Source organism: Erpetoichthys calabaricus, chromosome 3 (genome assembly GCF_900747795.2).
Source record: "Erpetoichthys calabaricus chromosome 3, fErpCal1.3, whole genome shotgun sequence".
Lineage (NCBI taxonomy): Eukaryota > Metazoa > Chordata > Cladistia > Polypteriformes > Polypteridae > Erpetoichthys > Erpetoichthys calabaricus.
The window spans coordinates 191,924,150-191,936,550 of NC_041396.2; the positions used below are offsets into that span (position 1 = coordinate 191,924,150).

A 12,401-nucleotide genomic window follows, 5' to 3' on the forward strand; every position below is an offset into this window, starting at 1 on the left:
TAATAATTTTTTTGCAAAGTAATCAATAAATGCATGTGAGATAAACCCCGTTTTTGAAATTCTCTGATTTAAACTTCAAAGCCTTACAATATTTACATACTTCTGACATATCACCTATGTCCATATATTTGATCTCTATTCGCCTTTTCGTTATTTCTCTGAGTAATAATTTCTTTTTTTTGCGCTAATGCGATGTTTACTGTCTTTGTTTTGACACTGTCGTTTTTTTCTGCTTTCATATTCTGTATACTGCTTAGCATGTGTATCACACCTACTTTTTTTTTTTTTTTTTTTTGAGGCTTTTGAATTCCAGTTTACATTATCTCTAACCTGCTCTGCATGTGTTTGGCCCCCTTGTTTTTTAACCTCTTTATGACGTTTTACTTTGTTTTCTACTCTGTCTTTTATTTCTGACCTCGCTTTATCCTGCTTTTTTTTCCCCAATGACACCTGGTCCGTGGTGATTATTTTCCCTTTTTCGAGTAATAATTTCCATTTGTTTGCGCTACTGCGATCTTTACTTACTTTTTTTTTTTACTTCTAATTTTCCTACTTTCATATTCTTTAACTTTCTCCACATGTGTATCAAGCCAACTTTTTTTTTTTTGAGCCTTTCGAATTCCACTGCTTTCATAATCTCTAACCTGCTCTGCATGTGTATAGCACCAACGTTTGTGAACGTCTTTATGAAGTTCTACTTTGTCTTTTACTCTCTGTCTTTTAATTCTGAGCCCGATTTGACGTGCTTTTTTTCAATTCCACTTGTTCTGGGCTGATAATTACTTTCCTTATTTTCTGAATTTGCACCTAGATCTTGGCACAAAGTCTCATGTTTAAGGTCCCCGCGAGACACTCCTTGGCCATTCTCTTTCGTCTTGCGGGTCTTTTAAGTGTCTTCTGTGATCTTAACGTGAATATCACGTCTCGTCTCCCACCTTTTTCTCCCAGGATTTTTTTTATAATAGAGAGATTGCATCATTATATGGCATAACAACAGCAAATAAAGTTTAGATAAGCATTGAGGTCTATGTGCTGTATATACTGCGTGTTAAAGCGCTGCAGCTACATTTTGGCACAGCATGTCTGCATTTCCTTTTAGACAGTAATGTTAACTTCATTTGTTTAGGCATGCAAACAGAAGGTGGATGCTGTGCAGCTTTGTCCATGCTTCTACTGGTGTCATTAAGCACATTTACTAAATTGGGTGTTTTGAGAACTGAAAACTGCATCTCCTGTGGCTCTTCATTATCACCTCTACTTAACAACAGTCCTTTTCACTTCCTTTTGACTGGTTCTGACACATTGTTTACTTCAAATGCATATTTCACAATTCTTACTTTCATGAACATAGCTACCAATTCTTTCAACCGTACATCAACTACTACACTGTTGATGTTGCTGAAGAACAGCAGTTTCAGATTCAGATTATGGAGCATTTTGGATTAAACATGCTCAAACTTTACGTATTTTTCTTGCTAAGCCACATTCATCAACCCTTAAATCCTTCTAAACAGATAATTTACTGGGACAGAAGATGGCCAAATTAATGATAGCCTGGATCAAAATTAATGGATTTTTCTTTCATTTGTAATAATTAAATTATTTTTTAGGCACTGTAAGGGATATATTACCCATAAGTGGCATGGCTGTACCGAGTTCCTTCACTTTCAAGAGACTTGTTTACAACCCTTTAGAACTGATTGGTGGAATAACACAGTCCCCAGACACAGGCTTACTGGTGGTTTGCTTATTTCAAAAAGACTGGATATGGTGTCAAAGTCAGCACCAGTGGCAAGACACCATAACACCATTGCAACACACATGTTAATGAGTTTACATTTTCGAAATCTCATGTCTATTCTTCTCAGCAGAAGGCTACAGTTTTTCACAAATACAGACAAATGTGGAGCAGCTATTGAAAAATCCAGATAGCATTTTATCTCAACAGCCAACACTATTCATACATCCAAATGCAATGCAGCAAAGCGGTAGCTTTGCCAAGACCTAAAACAATTGCAGCATTATAGAATATCCACTGCCTCTCTTATCTTCTCTTAATAATATGCCATAGACAGCTTCTGCCACAGGTCTTCATAAATGTAAAAAATATAAAATGGTGCACCTACCATGTTGAACCCCACAGCAGTGAAAATTTTCAGATAGCTCATTTGACGCATTTTAAAGTTTCTAGTGTAAATAGAACATACATATAATGCATTTACAGCCTCTATGTATACAACTTGGTTATAACAGCCTAGTGTAAACAGGGTATTTTTAAGGTGTTTAAAGATGTGGTTTCAAAAAATAAAGTCCACTGGCGATACAAACAAATCACCAACTATCAATGATATTATCTATCTGCACAAGCCTAATATGGTATATTGCTTTTAAGTCCAAATTCCAACCTTTGCTGGTAAGCTACAGTCTGAAAACTATTCCTTTATTCATGATAATATACCCTAACATCCTCAGACCCGCATGTCTTAGACAGCTAATATTGTTACTTTGGGACTGCAGACATTTTGCTCGGAAGGCCACAGCACACTGCTTTTTGCTTCATGTTTTTCTAAGATGAGCTATGATAAACTGTAATTAAACTCTACTCACAGAGCAGTGCCCAAAGATTCTGTAAGTGACAATGTGAGAAGTTGTTTCACATACTTTCACATTATCTCTGGGTATAACTCATATTACAACATTAATATAACTCACATTACAATGTTAACTCAAACACTAGACGGATCATATGCATCCCAAGGGAACTTGGTACAGCACAGGTAAACAATTTTGAAAAGATTACAGTGCTTAAACCTAATGATGATTACAGCTTTTGGGACAGGTTGTTTATCACCAGAGCAGCTAACCAATTACCTATGTGCAACATCAATAGATCTGGATCTCCATATGTACTATTTGGTATAAAGAATGGATGTGCAAGGGTGAGAGGAAGACTCCCTTACATCAGGTAAAGACCATTTACTTAGAAATCAAAAATGCATGCATAAGCCTGATTTCTGAGTTAAGGCATGCTACCTGAAAGACAAACCTTCCCCAGTTTTATTTTTTTCTCCAATACAAATGTTTCTTTCATTACTATTGGTTCAGCTTCGACATCCTTATGGAAAGTATTGAGTAAGGTTTCTGACTTTGACATATTTATATTTTCTTTCATATATACTTTGCCTGCAGATCTTAAGTGACTAAATTAATAAAGTTAACACAGAGCACCTGGTGTGGGGAGAAAGACACCTCTTTCTCATAAGGTTAGCAGCCAAGGGGGGACATCACCAATAGTGAGCAGTAAAGAAAGTATTTATGTACTGTTTAGGTAAGTAGCATTAATCAAAATGTATTAGGTTGCACTGTCAAGGTTTATGTTTGTAGACTAAGGTATTTCATCCTTTAGTGTCTAGGGTGTATCTGGGTACATTCATGCAGATCACTCAAGCCAAAGCTAGTGAGTTCCTTTGTTGAGTACTTAGGACTGAAAGGCTGTGTAGGCATCAGCATGAAGGTCAGTAGGAGCAAGACAGAATACATGTGTGTAAATGAGAGGGAGGACAGTGGAATGGTGAGGATGCAAGGAGTAGAGTTGCCGAAGGGGGATGAGTTTAAATACTTGGGATCAACAGTACAGAGTAATGGGGATTGTGGAAGAGACGTGAAAAAGACAGTGCAGGCAGTGTGGAATGGTTGGAGAAGAGTGTCAGGAGCAATTTGTGACAGATGGGTATCAGCAAGAGTGAAAGGGAAGGTCTACAGGACGGTAGTGAGACCAGCTATGTTATATGGGTTGGAGACGGTGGCAATGACCAGAAAGCAGGTAACAGAACTGGAGGTAGCAGAGTTAAAGATGTTAAAATTTGCACTGGGTGTAACGAGGATGGATAGGATTAGAAATGAATACATTAGAGGGTCGGCTCAGGTTGGACGGTTGGGAGACAAAGTCAGAGGCGTGAGATTGCTTTGGTTTGGACATGTGCAGAGAAGACATGCTGAGTATATTGGGAGAAGGATGCTAAGGATAGAGCTGCCAGGGAAGAGGAAAAGAGGGAGGTCTAAGAGAAGGTTTATGGATGTGGTTAGAGAGAACATGCAGGCGATGGGTGTAACAGAACAAGATGCAGAGGACAGAAAGGTATGGAAGAAGATGATCTGCTGTGGCAACCCCTAACGGGAGTAGCCAAAAGAAGAAGAAGGCTGTGTAGGCATCACACATAATAAGTGCTTAAATTCATAGAGGGTATGCGTCTTTTCGAATAAGTGTGTTAAGCTTTCTGTTTGCTAGAGTAGTTAGTCCAATTCATAACAAAACCTGGTGAGTCCTACTTATCCCAAGATACTACACTGCTTAAGTCAATTCAGTACAGACTGAGTATCCCTAAAACAAAAGGCTCCAAAATATGAAAATCTTTTGAGCACTGACATAATGCCACAAGGGCAAAATTATACACCTGGCCACACTTGCCCATGAGGGACTCCGACCAATGTTCACTCTAATTTTTTTTTTTTTTACTGATGAGCGAATGTGAATAACACGAGGTGATACTTACCGTTTACTACCAACTTCTTTAATCCACCTTGAATTTCAAGTCGCGCACAGCACAACTATATGAGCGTTGATCAATTTGGACGTCCCGTTAAGTATTGAATGGTATAAAGCACTGGTTTCATGAGCTGTGGGTGCTTTAACAAAGGATGAAAGGTACCATATGAGCTGCACGGCACTTCCAAACTGCTGCGTGGGAAGGGAGAGTATGCGGCATAATAACACCAGCACAGCATTTCAAAAGTGCTGCATGTCACCCGTGCAGCTTAGAGGGAACATAGGGTCTGACACTATGTTTGTGCCAGAATGTTATCAACCATCATCACCACAAAGGGATAAGAACTGGCAGAAAATCTACAAAGTCACAGAGAGATCACACAAGTTTCACACAGATAGTGGCAATCGAATTCTGCATGCTGGATCCATGAGGCGGCAGTGCCAATCACTCCGACGCAATCCCACTCACTTCATTAATGATAATATAATGGCTTATGACTTACCTTTACTGCAAGTTTAACTGACCCAATGACCACTGGAATTTCTTCTTTATATGGGCTAACATTCTGTTCAATAGCAACAACATTCCAGATGTCCCTCAGTTCCCGCTCCTCCTCTTCAAGTGCTATTATCTGCCCTTGAAAATGTGGCTTTTCAAAGAAAAGCCAGCTAAAATTATTTAAGACAAATCATAGTGTACAAGTTAATTTTACTGAAAATTAAGAACATGTACTTAACGCAAATATGAAATACTGAACACATTTTTGTAGTAGTTGGATCCATTTTTGTTTACATTTACTGCTTCTCTACACATATACAGTGGAACCTCTGTTCACGGCCATAATTCGTTACAAAGCTCTAGTCGTAAACTGATTTGGTTGTGAACAGAAGCAATTTACCCCATAGGATTGTATGTAAATACAATTAATCCGTTCCAGACCATATGAACTGTATGTAAATACTGTATATATATATTTTTTTTAAGTTTTTAAGCACAAATATAGTTAATTAAACCAAAGAAGGCACAGCGTAATAGTAAACTAAATGTAAAAACATTGAATAACACTGAGAAAACCTTGAACAACAGAGAAAACTAACAATGCAATAGTTCGCGCTATAGCGCTACCAACCGCTGGCTAAAAACACTTTTTTTTTTTTTTAAATGAGTTTTAAGCACAGGGAAAAAATGAACATTTGAAAAAATCCGTAATTTAATAAACCACCAAGAAAAGTAACATTGCAACAATGCACGCTACGAACCGATCGCTGTAAACAGAAGTGAAAACAAAATCAAGCCCAGTGCATTCTTTAACTGCCTTCCTACCTTACTCGTCCAGACACTCTCTCTCTCTCGCACTGCCGGTGTGTGTGCGCGTCTCTCTCTCTCTCGCACTGCCGGTGTGTGTGCGCGTCTCTGTCTCTCTCGCACTGCCGGTGTGTGTGCGCGTCTCTCTCTCTCTCACACTGCCGGTGTGTGTGCGCGTCTCTCTCTCTCTCACACTGCCGGTGTGTGTGCGCGTCTCTCTCTCTCTCACACTGCCGGTGTGTGTGCGCGTCTCTCTCTCTCTCACACTGCCGGTGTGTGTGCGCGTCTCTCTCTCTCTCTCACACTGCCGGTGTGTGTGCGCGTCTCTCTCTCTCTCACACTGCCGGTGTGTGTGCGCGTCTCTCTCTCTCTCTCACACTGCCGGTGTGTGTGCGCGTCTCTCTCTCTCTCTCACACTGCCGGTGTGTGTGTGCGTCTCTCTCTCTCTCACACTGCCGGTGTGTGTGCGCGTCTCTCTCTCTCTCACACACTGCCAGTGTGTGTGCGCGTCTCTCTCTCTCTCTCTCTCACACTGCCGGTGTGTGTGCGCGTCTCTCTCTCTCTCTCTCTCTCACTGCCGGTGTGTGTGCGCGTCTCTCTCTCTCTCTCTCTCTCACACTGCCGGTGTGTGTGCGCCTCTCTCTCTCTCTCTCTCACACTGCCGGTGTGTGTGCGCGTCTCTCTCTCTCTCACACTGCCGGTGTGTGCGCGCGTCTCTCTCTCTCTCACACTGCCGGTGTGTGCGCGCGTCTCTCTCTCTCTCACACTGCCGGTGTGTGTGCGCGTCTCTCTCTCTCTCACACTGCCGGTGTGTGTGCGCGTCTCTCTCTCTCTCTCTCACACTGCCGGTGTGTGTGCGCGTCTCTCTCTCTCTCTCTCACACTGCCGGTGTGTGTGCGCGTCTCTCTCTCTCTCTCACACTGCCGGTGTGTGTGCGCGTCTCTCTCTCTCTCTCACACTGCCGGTGTGTGTGCGCGTCTCTCTCTCTCTCACACTGCCGGTGTGTGTGCGCGTCTCTCTCTCTCTCACACTGCCGGTGTGTGTGCACGTCTCTCTCTCTCTCTCTCTCACACTGCCGGTGTGTGTGCGCGTCTCTCTTTCTCTCACACTGCCGGTGTGTGTGCGCGTCTCTCTCTCTCTCACACTGCCGGTGTGTGTGCACGTCTCTCTCTCTCTCTCACACTGCCGGTGTGTGTGCGCGTCTCTCTCACTCTCACACTGCCGGTGTGTGTGCGCGTCTCTCTCTCTCTCTCACACTGCCGGTGTGTGTGCGTGTCTCTCTCACACACTGCCGGTGTGCGTGCTCTCTCTCACGCTGCCTGTGTGCGTGTGTGTGTCGTGCTCTCTCACTCTCTCTCGCTGCACAGAAAATGCACAGGGAGAGACTGAACATGTACAAACTGAAAGGGAAACTGGCTTGTTCGTATACCGAGTGTGTGGTCATGAACCGAGGCAAAAGTTTGGTGAACTTTTTGGTCGTAAACAGATTTGGACGTGTACCGAGACATTCGTGAACCGAGGTTCCACTGTATTCATAAGTCTGAATCGCAATTATTTGGATGGTTACCTACCATGTGTACTGTATCACATATCTATATCTCTTTGCTTCTCAAAACTGAGAAGACATGGCGGATGTTTGCCGACTGGCCAATCAACCACATTCGTTACCTGGTAGGTAACCATCAAAATAACTGGACTGCAGTTCAGACCTATGAATGTAATACTCGAACCTTCACCCTGTCAAATATGTGAATTTCCCCTTGGGATTATTAAAGTATCTATCTATCTATCTATCTATCTATCTATCTATCTATCTATCTATCTATCTATCTATCTATCTATCTATCTATCTATCTATCTATCTAAAATAAGCGAACCAACCGCCATGGTGCCATGTCAGAGGCTTAGCCTCAAGTGCTGACATCCAAGGTTCAATCTCCATAAAGGGACTCATAGGTGCATACACCTAATGAGTCCCAATTAAGGCAAAACATGTGTTGTGTGCTCTTAGTATTATCTGGCAGGTACGTATCCAAAGTTTAGGTGAGTACGTCCTCACAGGTGGCGCAGTGGTAGTGCTGCTGCTTTGCAGTAAGGAGACTATGGAAGATTGTGGGTTCGCTTCCTGGTTCCTCCCTGTGTGGATAGCGCTTTGAGTACTGAGAAAAGCGTTATATAAATGTAATGAATTATTACTGAGTTAGAGCCAAGTTTTCAAGTCACTGCGTTACCAGTTCACCTAAGAGTCCTGATAATGGAGATCCCATTGGCATGCCTTCTTTTTGTCTGTAGTATTTACCATTAAAATGAAAGTGCATTTTTTGGCAAAGTGAAACAAGATGCATTATATCATTCATGGCCAGCTTCATTCTTGTTGTTATGGTGGGGCCATTGTTTAGCTTTGTTTATACAGTTTCTGTGGCCAGATGACTTGAAATCATGGTGTACAGCGACACAATATCAAACGATACCATGATCACATCCTCAGTGATGGATATATTTTTCAGACACTGCAATGCCATCTCGGCATTATTAACACCTTTTAGGCTGACAACAGGTCTGAATTTTAGAGGGATTTTATGGATTTTTGTGAGGCCATAGAATTCAGGAGAGTTCACATTATTGGATTTTTTTTTGTAACAATCCTGTGAGCAGTTGTTATTCTGGAGCGTTTTTAGGGTGGTGTTGACTCTGTTAAAGGTGGTCTTGCATGTAACTGGCTGGCCATGACACACCTTATATTTTACACATTGTCTGCTGGTGTATGGTGTGTTCTAGGGAGCCTAGGAAGTTCATGTCAGATGCATCTTTGTGATTGAACTTTAAACCACTGGCGAGAACATTTTGTTCTGTGGTGGACAGCTGTCTTCATATATATATATATATATATATATATATATATATATATATATATATATATATATATATATATATATATTGTCACACACGTGTGAGTAGGAGGCAGCTAAAGGGCCTGAGTAATTGTAATACCACATCAAACCAGGGTGTGACTGGGTGCGCTGACTGTCTTTCTCAGTTCCTTGCAGACCATTCCCGTGAAATTCCACCAGATTCCGCCGCCTCTGAAGATGTCACTTCCGGTTGTCTGGTGCCTATAATGATGTCACTTCCGGTCCTGTGGCCAATGATGATGTCACTTCTGGCCCAGAAAACATCACTTCCAGTTCTGGCCCCAAAGACGACGTCACTTCCTTTAAGGGGCATTAAAGCCGCCATTTTCCTTACCTATGTTCTTACCTATCAGTTCTCTTTTAGACTCCGCCTAGTGAACAACTCTGCTAAAATTTCAACCTTTTGCAGCCAGGGTATATTATATGGGTGCCTGCCCCAAACCATTATGATGTCTCTGCCTCATCTTTATCACAAGATATACAGTGGTGTGAAAAACTATTTGCCCCCTTCCTGATTTCTTATTCTTTTGCATGTTTGTCACACAAAATGTTTCTGATCATTAAACACATTTAACCATTAGTCAAATATAACACAAGTAAACACAAAATGCAGTTTGTAAATGGTGGTTTTTATTATTTAGGGAGAAAAAAAAATCCAAACCTACATGGCCCTGTGTGAAAAAGTAATTGCCCCCCTTGTTAAAAAATAACCTAACTGTGGTGTATCACACCTGAGTTCAATTTCCGTAGCCACCCCCAGGCCTGATTACTGCCACACCTGTTTCAATCAAGAAATCACTTAAATATGAGCTGCCTGACACAGAGAAGTAGACCAAAAGCACCTCAAAAGCTAGACATCATGCCAAGATCCAAAGAAATTCAGGAACAAATGAGAACAGAAGTAATTGAGATCTATCAGTCTGGTAAAGGTTATAAAGCCATTTCTAAAGCTTTGGGACTCCAGCGAACCACAGTGAGAGCCATTATCCACAAATGGCAAAAACATGGAACAGTGATGAACCTTCCCAGGAATGGCCGGCCGACCAAAATTACCCCAAGAGCGCAGAGACGACTCATCCAAGAGGTCACAAAAGACCCCAGGACAACGTCTAAAGAACTGCAGGCCTCATTTGCCTCAATTAAGGTCAGTGTTCACGACTCCACCATAAGAAAGAGACTGGGCAAAAACGGCCTGCATGGCAGATGTCCAAGACGCAAACCACTGTTAAGCAAAAAGAACATTAGGGCTCGTCTCAATTTTGCTAAGAAACATCTCAATGATTGCCAAGACTTTTGGGAAAATACCTTGTGGACTGATGAGTCAAAAGTTGAACTTTTTGGAAGGCAAATGTCCCGTTACATCTGGGGTAAAAGGAACACAGCATTTCAGAAAAAGAACATCATACCAACAGTAAAATATGGTGGTGGTAGTGTGATGGTCTGGGGTTGTTTTGCTGCTTCAGGTCCTGGAAGGCTTGCTGTGATAGATGGAACCATGAATTCTACTGTCTACCAAAAAATCCTGAAGGAGACTGTCCGGCCATCTGTTCGTCAACTCAAGCTGAAGCGATCTTGGGTGCTGCAACAGGACAATGACCCAAAACACACCAGCAAATCCACCTCTGAATGGCTGAAGAAAAACAAAATGAAGACTTTGGAGTGGCCTAGTCAAAGTCCTGACCTGAATCCAATTGAGATGCTATGGCATGACCTTAAAAAGGCGGTTCATGCTAGAAAACCCTCAAATAAAGCTGAATTACAACAATTTTGCAAAGATGAGTGGGCCAAAATTCCTCCAGAGCGCTGTAAAAGACTCATTGCAAGTTATCGCAAACGCTTGATTGCAGTTATTGCTGCTAAGGGTGGCCCAACCAGTTATTAGGTTCAGGGGGCAATTACTTTTTCACACAGGGCCATGTAGGTTTGGATTTTTTTTTCTCCCTAAATAATAAAAACCACCATTTACAAACTGCATTTTGTGTTTACTTGTGTTATATTTGACTAATGGTTAAATGTGTTTGATGATCAGAAACATTTTGTGTGACAAACATGCAAAAGAATAAGAAATCAGGAAGGGGGCAAATAGTTTTTCACACCACTGTATATATATATTATATATACACTGTACTGTGCAAAAGTTTTAGGCAGGTGTGAAAAAATGCTGTAAACAAAGAATGCTTTCAGAAATATAAATGATTGTTTATTGTTATCAATTTACAAAATGCAAAGTGAGCGAACAAAAGAAAAATCTAAATCAAATCAATATTTGGTGTTACTACCTTTTGCCTTCAAACCAGCATCAATTCTTATAGGTACACTTGCACAAAGTCAGGGATTTTGTAGGATTATAGTCAGGTGTATGATCAACCAGTTATACCAAACAGGTGATAATGATCATCAATGTCACACGTAGGTTGAAACACAGTCATTAACTGAAACAGAAATAGCTGTGTAGGAGGCTTAAAACTGGGTGAGGAACAGCCAAACTCTGCTACCAAGGTGAGGTTGTGGGAGACAGTTTCATGTCATGGCAAGATTGAGCACAGCAACAAGACACAAGGTAGTTATACTGCATCAGCAAGGTCTCTCCCAGACAAAGATTTCAAAGCAGACTGGGGTTTCAAGATGTGCTGTTCAAGCTCCTTTGAAGAAGCACAAAGAAACGGCCAACATTGAGGATCGTAGACGCAGTGGTCGGCCAAGGAAATTTAGTGCAGCAGATGAAAGACACATCAAGCTTATTACCCTTTGAAATCGGAAGATGTCCAACAATGCCATCAGCTCAGAACTGGCAGAAACCAGTGGGACCCAGGTACACCCCTCTACTGTCCGGAGAAGTCTGGCCAGAAGTGGTCTTCATGGAAGAGTTGCAGCCAAAAAGCCATACCTCCGACGTGGAAACAAGGCCAAGCGACTCAAGTATGCACGAAAACATAGGAACTGGGGTGCAGAAAAATGGCAGCAGGTGCTCTGGACTGATGAGTCAAAATTTGAAATATTTGGCTGTAGCAGAAGGCAGTTTGTTCGTCGAAGGGCTGGAGAGCGGTACAATAATGAGTGTCTGCAGGCAAGAGTGAAGCATGGTGGAGGTTCCTTGAATGTTTGGGGCTGCATTTCTGCAAATGGAGTTGGAGATTTGGTCAGGATTAATGGTGTTATCAATGCTGAAAAATACAGGCAGATATTTATCCATCATGCAATACCATCAGGGTGGCGTATGATTGGCCCCGAATTTATTCTGCAGCAGGACAACGACCCCAAACATACAGCCAAAGTCATTAAGAACTATCTTCAGCGTAAAGAAGAACAATAAGTCCTGGAAGTGATGGTATGGTCCCCACAGAGCCCTGATCTCAACATCATTGAGTGTGTCTGGGATTACATGAAGAGACGGATGGATGTGAGGAAGCCTACATTCACAGAAGATCTGTGGTTAGTTCTCTAAGATGTTTGGAACAACCTACCAGCCGAGTTCCTTCAAAAACTGTGTGCAAGTGTACCTAGAAGAATTGATGCTGTTTTGAAAGCAAAGGGTGGTCACACCAAATATTGATTTGATTTAGATTTCTCTTTTGTTCATTCACTGCATTTTGTTGATTGATGAAAATAAATGCTTAACACTTCCATTTTTGAAAGC

At 41.8% G+C, this 12,401-nt stretch overlaps 1 protein-coding gene across 2 annotated transcripts in view; it reads right to left on the bottom strand.

Moving 5' to 3' along the window:
* Window positions 1–12,401, bottom strand: part of crybg1a (crystallin beta-gamma domain containing 1a) — a 359,825-nt gene that overhangs the window by 73,436 nt on the left and 273,988 nt on the right. For both annotated transcript variants that reach the window (XM_051925340.1, XM_051925341.1), the window contains one exon: window positions 5,050–5,215. In XM_051925340.1, the coding sequence (XP_051781300.1) occupies window positions 5,050–5,215 (166 nt within the window). The remainder of the gene's footprint in view (window positions 1–5,049; window positions 5,216–12,401) is intronic.